At 45.9% G+C, this 10,890-nt stretch overlaps 1 protein-coding gene across 1 annotated transcript in view; it reads left to right on the forward strand.

Moving 5' to 3' along the window:
* LOC129711463 (PR domain zinc finger protein 2-like) overlaps positions 1 to 4,374 on the forward strand; it is a 46,604-nt gene extending 42,230 nt beyond the window's left edge. The window contains exon 3 of the mRNA XM_055659078.1: positions 3,374 to 4,374. Coding sequence (XP_055515053.1) covers positions 3,374 to 3,400 — 27 coding nt within the window. The 3' untranslated portion in view covers positions 3,401 to 4,374. The remainder of the gene's footprint in view (positions 1 to 3,373) is intronic.
* The last annotated feature ends 6,516 nt before the right edge of the window (positions 4,375 to 10,890 follow it).

A 10,890-nucleotide genomic window follows, 5' to 3' on the forward strand; every position in this document is an offset into this window, starting at 1 on the left:
TTGGGAGAAGTCGATGTTCATGCCCCCGGGGTGCAGACTCCCCAAACGGAATATGAGGTGCTGTTCCTCCAATTTCCGGTGCTGCTCGCTGTGGCCATGGAGGAGACCCAGGACAGAGAGGTCGGAGGCGGAGTGGGAGGGGGAGTTGAAGTGCTGAGCCACCGGGAGGTCAGCTAGGTTATTGCGGACCGAGCGGAGGTGTTCGGCGAAACGATCGCCCAACCTCCGCTTGGTCTCACCGATATAGATCTGCTGACATCTAGAGCAGCGGACGCAATAGATGAGGTTGGAAGAGATGCAGGTAAACCTCTGTCGCACCTGGAACGATTGCTTGGGTCCCTGAACGGAGTTGAGGGGGGAGGTAAAGGGACAAGTGTTGCATCTCCTGCGGCCGCAAGGGAAAGTGCCCGGGGAGGGGGTGGACCGAGAGGGAAGGGAAGAATTGACAAGGGAGTTATGGAGGGAGCGTTCTTTGCGGAAGGCAGATATGGGGGGAGATGGGAAGATGTGGCGAGTGGTGGGGTCACGTTGGAGGTGGCGAAACTGACGGAGGATTATTTTTGTATGTGGTGGCTGGTGGGGTGAAAGGTGAGGCCTAGGGGGACTCGGCCCTTGTTGCGAGTGCGGGGATGGGGAGAGAGAGCAGTGTTGCGGGGTATGGAAGAGACCCTGGTGCGAGCCTCATTTATGGTGGAGGAGGGGAACCCCCGTTCCCTGAATAGTGAGGACATTTCAGATGTCCTGGTGTGGAACGCCTCATCCGTGGAGCAGATGCGGCGTAGACGGAGGAATTGGGAGTAGGGGATGGAGTCCTTACAGGAAGCAGGGTGGGAAGAAGTGTAGTCCAGATAGCCATGGGAGTCAGTGGGTTTATAGTGTATGTCGGTTATAAGTCTATCACCTGCAATGGAGATAGTGAGGTCAAGGAATGGTAGGGAAGTGTCGGAGATGGTCCAGGTGTATTTCAGTGCCGGGTGGAAATTAGTGGTGAAGTGGATGAAGTCAGTCAGTTGTGTGCGGGTGCAGGAGGTGGCACCAAAGCAGTCGTCGATGTAGCGGAGGTAGAGGTTGGGGATGGGGCCCTGGTATGTATTGAACAAGGATTGCTCGACGTAACCTACAAATAGGCAGGCATAGCTGGGGCCCATGCGTGTGCCCATAGCTACGCCTTGTATTTGGAGGAAGTGGGAGGAGTCGAACTCGAAGTTATTGAGGGTAAGGACCAGCTCCACTAGGCGGAGGAGAGTGTCAGTGGCTGGGTATGGGTTGCTTCTCTGGTCGAGGAAGAACCGGAGGGCTGTGAGACCATCGTGGTGGGGGATGGAGGTGTATAGTGATTGGACGTCCATGGTGAAGATGAGGGGGTGAGGGCCTAGAGAATTGAATGCGCGGAGACGACGGAGAGTGTCTGAGGTGTCTTGGACATAGGTAGGGAGGGATTTAACCAAGGGTGATAGGATGGAGTCAAGGTATTTGGAAATGAGTTCGGTGGGGCACGAACAGGCGGAGACAATGGGTCTTCCGGGACAATCAGGTTTGTGGATTTTAGGGAGAAGGTAAAATCGGGCTGTGCGGGGCTGGGGAACGATGAGGTTGGAGGCTCGGTCGGGTAGGGCATTGGAGTGGATGAAGTTGGTGATGGTGCTGGAGATGGTGGCCTGGTGCTCGTCAGTGGGGTCATGGTCCAGGGGTAAGTAGGAGGAGGTGTCCGATAGTTGGCGCGTGGCCTCAGCTTTGTAGAGATCGGCGCGCCAGACTACCACGGCACCTCCCTTGTCAGCGGGTTGTCCGAGGGTCACCATTGAGATAGTAGCAGTTTAACACTGCTGTTTAGTCGTGGTAGGGATGGTTCACTTGCCTGATATCAGCATTCCATGGCCCCAGGGAATACAGGCCCAGCGATGGAGTCTGCTTGAATTTCAGGCCTTCGTCGTTTGTTCTTGTGTCCAGTCAGGCAAGTAAATTCTGATAGCTCCAGGCAGAGATGTCTGCTTTTAATCAGAGGGTCTGGCACATGTGTTACTTCCCTAGAGCGATCTTTAATTCCCATTTTTAAATTTAATTTAACTATCTTTAATTGGACATTACTGGACTTTATCTTGCAATAAATGTTATGTTTTAGCACGCAAGACTTGGCACGCTTTCCACTGTACCTCGATACACGTGACAATAAACTGAACGGGACTTTAGTCTTTCTGTGAAACTAGGCCATCTAGTGTTCACAACTGAATCTGTTCTTGAGCGAAGTTCAACCCATAGAATAGAATAGAATAGTTTCTTTATTGTCATTGTAACATGAACCATGTACAACGAAATTTTAAAATGTCAGCCAGTCAGTGCACCATTCAAACATTTCTAAAAGCTAACGATACATACAAGATAAAATATTAAAAGATAAACAACTAAAATAAATATCATGAAAATAGCACCCACGCATAAACACCTAACTCTCCATCCTTCTGTGGATTTCACAGTGTACCACAGTCCCTTAGTCTGTATCGTCCCTGCGTTCCTTGGCGGCTACATTTAGTGCTTTTATAGCAGTGGGGTAAAAACTGTTTTTTAGTCTGTTCGTCCTTGTCCTTGTAGATCTGTACCGTCTGCCTGACGGCAACAGTTCAAACAGGGAGTCTCCGGGGTGGGAAATGTCCTTTATGATACTCTGGGATTTTTTGATGCAGCGGGAACTGTGTAAGTCCTCCAAGGTAAGGAGAGGGCAGCCGACAATCCTCTGGGCGTTGTCAATGGCCCTCTGGAGCGCTTTCGTCTGAGCCGCTGTGCAGCTGGTGTACCACACGCATACACAGTATGTTAGTATGCTCTCAATGGAGCACCGAGACCATAGAATAATAATTACGCTATAAATTACAAGGCTTTTAACTTAAAAAAAAAAATTAAAAAAAAGGCTTTCATAAATGATCCAGGTAGAAAGAAGGAATATTTGGCAAGAATGTGAAAACTTGGCATGAATGTATTGACACAGTGTTGGAGGAACTCTGTGGAACAGGCAGCATCTGACTTGGACAGAATGGACAATTAGGGGAGACTGTTAAAAGATTGACAATGTCCCCACATCTATGATCATTGCTACAGCAGTTAAATCTATAAAAAGTTTTTTACACCAAATACAGAGCTATGGGAACTCAACAGGTCGGGCGGGCGGGCAGCACATGAGGAGGGAATGGACAGGTGACATTTTAGGTCAGGACTCTTCAGACTGAAGAAGGATCCCTACCTGAAACGGAAACATCTCTGTCCATTCCCTCCATAGATGCTGCCTGACACGCTGAGTTCCTCCAGTGCTTTGTGTCTTGTTCAAAATTCCAGCATCTCCGTTTATGTATTATTTTTTATTTTTGTTTTCAATTTTTAGGTTTCTTCGTTGAAGCTGGTGAGGTAACATCCTCGTTACCCTGTCTTTCCTCGACTGACCTGAAGCTCAGACTTTGAACCCAGCTTTTGCCGCTCAACTGGGTCCAAGAAATTGGGTTGAGCCGGGTCAGAGGTCGCCCCAGAAATGTGTGCGTATCTGTCGCGTTTGTTTCAGCCCGGCTTCCAGTCAGCTGACGCTATACTCTGCAGGCACGGCGCATTGTATTTAAATGAAAAAGGTGCTTCAACTGTAAGTTGGAGCACCGGACCTTTTGTGAACGTGCAGCCTATTGGACAAGACTGGAAGAAAAAAAGAGACCATATTTGGCATGCACTTTGTGAATCTGAGATTTTTTTTTGTATTATTACAAACTACCAGGCCACAGGCCATTGCATGGTCACCTAAGCAACAAATGGAACTATGAATCTTCATGAAGAAGTATCCTTTGAAATAACAGAGACAGTTGTCTATTGTCACCGGGCCGGCCTGACGTGCGGCCCTGTCTGTTGTTTCTAATGGGGGTTTTTTTTTGGGGGGGGGGGGGGGTGGGGGGGGGGGGGGGAGAATATCCATTTTAAAAGAGATTTATTACTTATACTGTTATGGTCGGAAGGGAGAATGTCCGTGCAAGGCTGTCTCTGTGCACCCGACTTATTCTTCCTTCTCTTTCCCACTGTAAAACTGTTCAGATACAATTTTGAATGGTAAGCCTATCAAGAATGTGTGTGGGTGTGGTGGGTGTGTGTGTGGGTGTGTGTGTGTTGCACAGGAGTGCTACCAAAATGGTCTTCACCAGGTCCCATGCCCAGAAACACTGCTGCAGTTCCCCCTTTTTAATCTTGGGGCTTTAAATGGTGAATTTAGTTTGACATTATCGCCCCCGCGGCCACACTTCTTTCTCCCTTTCACCTCCGAGAAAGTTTGCCTCTTCCTCTCGAGAGACTCTCTCGATTTCTACTGTAAATTTTATGGTAAAAATTTTTGACTTGGAACGTTGCGGGGGGGGGTGGGGGGGGCGGTGGGGGGGGGGGGGGGAGATACTATTTTTCACACACGCATCCATTTCTGTTCTCAACTTAAAATTGATCTACCTCTTTAAAATTGAAATTTGTAATCAACTTCTTTTTGCAAAGTCCACGCCACTTTAACTCTCCCGCTCTCTAAACCATTCCTGTTTTATGTTTCTGTTTGTGGGGACTTTGTTGAAATAAAACATTGTATGAAGTGTGTGTAGTAATTAAATAACATAGGATATATTTAAAATTATTTAAATTGTGTTTTCAGGCAGCAGTGTCTGATGTTTGTGATTCCTTCATTGCATTGTTCATTTTCAATTTTTTTGGTTTATTTTCATTTGGGCTGTGAGAATAAATGTGTAGAACGTTTCTGTAATCAGATTATTGCTATGTTGCCTTAATGTGTTCTGAGTCCTTGCTCTCAGAGATGGGTTGTGGAACTAGAGGTTCTAGGGGCCAGGTCCATTGAAATTCTGAAGACTTTCATTTTTAAGCCTCACAGCGGTAGAGTTGCTGCCTCACTGCGCTAGAGACACAGTTTCGATCCTGACTACGGGTGCTGTCTACAGAGTTTGTACGTTCTCCACGTGACCGCTTGGGTTTTACCAAGGCGCTCCGGTTTCCTCCCACACACCCAAGACATACAGGTTAATTGGCTTGGTATAATTGTGAATTGTCCCTAGTGTGTACGATAGTGTTAGTGTGCGGGGATTGTTAGTCGGCGCGGACTTGGCGTATTTCTGCGCTGTATCTCTAAACTAAATTAAACTTGGAGCTGGTTATAACAGTGGTGTTAAACTAGAATCGGGTGCAGGAACAAATTGGAAAAGACCACAGAGGGTGGGTTACCTGAAATTGGAGCATTCATTTTTTGGTACCATTGGGCTGGAGGCTACCCAAATGGATATTTCTCCCCCCCCCCCCCCCCCCCCCCCCCCCCCCCCCGACCCGACCCAAATGGAATATGAGGAGCTGTTTCACTTTCAAACTAGTCTGAATAAAGAGACCGAATAGAGGTTTTGTTCTTTGGGATGTGACAGATTGTGTACAGGAGAGAAGGAAGTCGATGAAATTATGCGATTAATAAACATGTGGTTTAGTAGAAGTCGTGAACCTGCTCTTCTGACAAAAACTGGATGCTTAGAAAAATCACCTGATGTTGGGTAAGTGGGAGTAGGTATGTGAGACACAGATCAGCCTTGGTCTAATTGGAAGATAGGTTAAGCCTGCGAGATTGAATGAATCACTTGTCCTTTTCCTGAGTGTAAGAGTAGGTACATTCCTCCGTGCTCTGCAGACACCATCCACAGTAGATGCAGTAGACACAAAATGCTAAAGAAATTTAGCAGGACAGGCAGCATCTCTGGATAGAAGGAATGGGTGACATTTCACGTCGAGAACCTTCTTCGGACAGCTCTCCATCATTCTACCAACCCAAGTGCTCTTCCTTGGTACTTCAACCTTTGGCAGGGGCACACGAGAGTGAGAATAACTGGCAGCCTTTCCCAAATGGGTAATAAAAGAAAAAAAGTATCCTTTATTGTCATTCAGACATTTCAGTCTGAACAAAATTGTATGTGCTTCATCCAGTGTTCCCATAATCTCAGTAAATAACTGGTGGCATGGGAAATAGGTGGCACAGTTGCGAAATGTATAATTTGACACTGACCCACCATGGAATATGCAGAGGATCTGACGGAGAGCCCACAGAGTACTGTGGTGAAGCAGTAGAGGTAAGTTTACATTTTAAGGCCAGTTGGGAAATTATGCAATTTGCTTTGGCTTCACGTTTCCACTGAGAAAGTCTAAAATATACAAGTAATACTGACAGTGTAAGAAATGTGAAGAAAAATCCCCTCAATTTAACATTGGCAGTGCAGTGAAATGTTATTAACACACCAGCCAAAGGAACACGCACGATTAAACAATGACATTAAAGCAGGACAGAACCATTTAATAGTTTCATTGATCTGCACGCAATCTCTTCACGGATTTTACTTTTAACAGGAAGTATATAATAACATGCCTCTTGGTAACCATGCATCTAACAGAATGAGTTATTGGCCACTGATGGCCCAAATGGAAAGGTCACGTGGAGTTGGTGTTTGAAGTAACGTGTGATTTATTCAAACTGGTGCCTAGTCGAAGCTGATCTCCTGAGCCCGGCTTCACATTCTCAGACATCAAGATTGTACAAAAACCTGGTTAACTGTAAAACCAGGTCTCGATGACAGAACAGAGGGGACAGTAAGACCTAGCAACCAAACTGGGTTTTAATTACAGAATAAAATGATTATCCACAAGTCTAACTTAGTTGGCATTGGATTCAATTTTCTGTTACAAGGATTGGTGCACGCTATAACATAAACAATAAAGTTCCTGAAACTTGGGTGTCATCTCTGCTGCTTTCCATTTCCATGTCTACTGTGAGGCTTTGTCTGCGGTTCGCTGTCACCACATTAGCACAATCTTCGTCCCTATTTACTAGTCATTAGCCCTCACTATTCTCTCCCTTACAAGTGCCACGCTGAGATGACGATGAATTTTTATCTAGCTGACACGTTGCAGTGGCCACTAGTTCACCAAGTACAGGATCGGTCACTGATTTGTTTTGAAGTTTACATCACATCACTTAGTTTAAGCACTGTGTATGGTTTTGTGATGGGTGGGATGTCCATGTCAACCAAGATGCCCCATCTACGCTTGTCACATGTCCCCTCCGTTGGCCCTTATCCTTCTAAACCTTCCCCATCCGTGTATCTGTCCATTTCTGTTAAATGCTGTATCGGTACATCCTTCACTATCACCTCTGGCAGTTTATTCCACATACCCACTGCCATCTGGGTGAAAACATTGCCTCTGGGGTTCTATTAGATCTTATTAAACCGTCGCCAACATCGGGAACTGCTCCAGTAAACTGAGCGTTCAGGCCAACCGGACTTTGGAAAAGCTGCCGAAACATGGCGGTGCCCGCGTGTGTAAATATGTAACAAGCATTCCACTGTGCAGTTACACATGTGACAAGTAAACCCCTATTGAACCATGTCAACTGGGACAGGCATGCATTAAACAAAACAGCTTTTCTAGACTTTACAAGTAAACTTAAGATATTCCACATCACGAGACTGTACAATTTAGCCCACAGCCACTGTAACTATGTCTGCGGTTTTACAAACATTTGGTGATGCACATAGATAATGCCGGCTTGCTTTTCTCACCCTTTCCTCAGAACTTGTGACTATAGTGCTCCATTAATTGTGTAGGAAGGAACTGCGGATGGTTTAAACCGAAGATGGACACAAAATGCTGGAGTAACTCAGCGGGATAGGCAGCGTCTCTGGAGAAAAGGAATTGGGTGATGGTTTGGATCGAGACCCTTCTTCCAGACTTCTTTCCAATACAACCATGATGTTCCATACACCATATTTGTTCTTGCTACTTAAAAAAACCCCAACCTGCTTTGTGTTAGAATCGGTAGGAACCAGCAGACCCAAAATGGTGCCCCCGTTTGATTTTTGTCCACTGGATCTCACTTTCTCTTATGTGTGTGGACCCACTGCAGGCATGGTGGAGCAGCGGTAGAGCTGGTACATTACACTCTACGGGGCCCAGTTTCAATCCTGACAGCGGATGCTGCTGGTTCTCCCCGTGACTGTGTGGGTTTTCTCCGGGTGCACTAGTTTCCTCAAAGACATGCAGGTTTGTAATTTGTGTGTCATGTGGCCCAAGGTACAGTGAGATGTTTCAGTGTCAAGGGAAAGACTATACATGATTACAATTAGGCCGTCTACAGTGTACATAGAAACATAGAAATTAGGTGCAGGAGTAGGCCATTCGGCCCTTCGAGCCTGCACCGCCATTCAATATGATCATGGCTGATTATCCAACTCAGTATCCCGTACCTGCCTTCTCTATACCCCCTGATCCCCTTACAGGGCCACATTAACTCCCTCGCCAATGAACTGGCCTACAGCTTCAAATGCCGAAACAGAAATAGGTTAACGTTTCGGGTGAAAATAACGTCTGATCAGAGATAGTCCAATAGTCCTCTGCACCCCGCTGAGAGGTAGATAGTAGCTCACAAGGCCACATCACTCACTCTATAGCCAATGAACTGGCCTGACCCTCTGCAGGAGTTGGTTCACTAGTTGCCTGAAAAAACAGCTCGGGAAAGATTTCCCCTTTATCCTTAAACCCCTTGTCCCTGAATCTCGGAGGTTCCTGCATCTTTCAACCCCTTAAGAATTTTGTATTTCTATAAGTATCTTCTAAATTCTGGAGAGTATAAAGAAGATCCAGTCTTTCTTCATAAGACAGGCCTGACATCCCAGGAATCAGTCTGGCGAACCTTCTCTGCACTCCCTCTATGGCAATAATGTACAAAGCCAGTAATGTACAGTATAGGTTAAAGTGAATAGCGCTAGTGCAACATCAAGTTGATCAGAGAGGTCCTATGAGTCTCCAATGAGGCAGATAGTAGTAGAGTTGATGGGATGGTCAGTTGCCTGATAACATGGGAAGAAACTGTCCCTGAATCTGGGTTTTGATGGGAGAGGGGAGAAAGGGAGTGGTCCTTGATTACTGCTGACCTTGCTGCAGAAAAAGTCAAAGGTGGGTTTAAGAAAAACTATAGTTGCTGGAAAAATTCAAGGTAGACAAAAATGCCGGAGATACTCAGCGGGTGAGGCAGCATCTACGGAGAGAAGGAAAAGGCTATGTTTCGGGTGAGACCCTTCTTCAATGGAAGGGAGGTTGGTTTGCGTGATGTTCTGGGCTGTTTCCACAATGTGCAGTTTCTTGTAGTCTTGGATGGAGCTGTTCCCAAACCATGCTGTGATGCATCCTGGTAAAATGCTTTCTGAAAGTTTAATTGGCTTGTATAAATGCCCCTTCGTGTGCAGGATGGAATATAGGTGATTCTAGGATATGGGCACCGTTCTGTCAGTGTAAATATGTCAACTGAATTCAAAATAATGTTTTGAGGCCATTCACTCATCAATGCACATTTCCCTTCCCGCTGTCCCAGCCTTCTGCTGTTTGTTGCTCCCAGTGTGTTGTGTTCTTTGTCTCCTGTCGGTTGTGAGATATTCTTCAGAGGCCTATTCGTCATGTTCTGTTGAACACAGACAATTTAACTTTACAAAGACAAGCCCAAGATCTGTCACTAAAGAAATACTCAAAGCAGAAAATGAAATAGTCCTTTCTTTAATTGTTGTGAGACGTCATGTAATTATGTTTGTCCCTTTAAGCTTGAATCCACTGGTTGTACAACACCTTGACCCATTAACACAGTGGCGCAGTGGTAGAGTTGCTGCCTCACAGCGCCAGAGACCCAGCTTCAATCCCACCTCCTGGTGCTGCCTGTACGGAAGTTTGCGCGCCCTTCCTGTGACCGCCGGCGTGGGTTTTCTCTTCCTCACCCACTCCAAAGATGTACGGGTTTGTAGGTTAATTGTGTTGGTGGTATAAATGTAAATAGTCCCTGTTCAAACATTGTGGGGCCCAGTGCTATTTTATGTTCTGTGTTCCTTGTTCCATGTCGGTGGCCTCGGGAGCAGAGGAGAGAGAGTAAAGTGGAAGAAATATTTCCAAAGTATAAACGGTTTAAAGAAGCTATCTTAATATGAAACCCCCAGACACATCTTTTAACCAGTGCTGTACCTCTGCTCAGCAGCAGATGTCTCCCTCGTACCTTGTGTCATGCTGTTGACCCGAGAGGGATTACGTTGCATGGAAAAATACACAGAGTGCATAAACCTTTAGTAAAGTCATTTCAGATGTAACGCCCTGGGCGGGTCAGGCAGTTACCCAGTGAGTAACAAAGTCATGCTAACTAGAAAGGCATCAGAGAGATTTGCAGCAGGGCAGAAGGTCAGACAGACATTCGGGTTCACCCTCTGCTCCCTGATGAGTGGGCTTATTGTTTATTTTGTTTATTGATACGCACAATGTTCCAGTGGGGAAAGGGGGGAGAACATTGGATGATGCGAGAGGTTAAAAAATGTGGTTAAAGAACATACCTTTACCCACTTCATCAATTAAAAACTCCCTTCCACTTGATCACCTCCTAGATCAAACACTTCATTCCAATTGTGGGCAAGTTGGGCCCAGAGCGTGTATATTACTGGTCTGTTCACAGTGACCCCTGAGTCTGATTACTGATTGAAGTCGCATTGAAATAACATAGAAAACATAGAAAATAGGTGCAGGAGTAGGCCATTCGGCCCTTCGAGCCTGCACCGCCATTCAATATGATCATGGTTGAATTTCCTTTCAATCGATCTCATTGCCAAAGGCTAGACTGCATGGTCTCCTCTCCATTTATCGCAATGCAAGGAGAGGAGACCAAAATGTCCATGGTACTGACAGCACCAGCTTTTGAAAATTGACAAAGTCGATGATTTAAAAAGCATGAGTGAGTCATTATCTGTGAAATATTTTAATCTCATCTCTATCACAAGACCAACATCTCCTCATCAATACAGATTCAGAGTTAAAATC

Source organism: Leucoraja erinacea, chromosome 30, assembly GCF_028641065.1.
Source record: "Leucoraja erinacea ecotype New England chromosome 30, Leri_hhj_1, whole genome shotgun sequence".
In the NCBI taxonomy this organism is placed as follows: Eukaryota; Metazoa; Chordata; class Chondrichthyes; order Rajiformes; family Rajidae; genus Leucoraja; species Leucoraja erinaceus.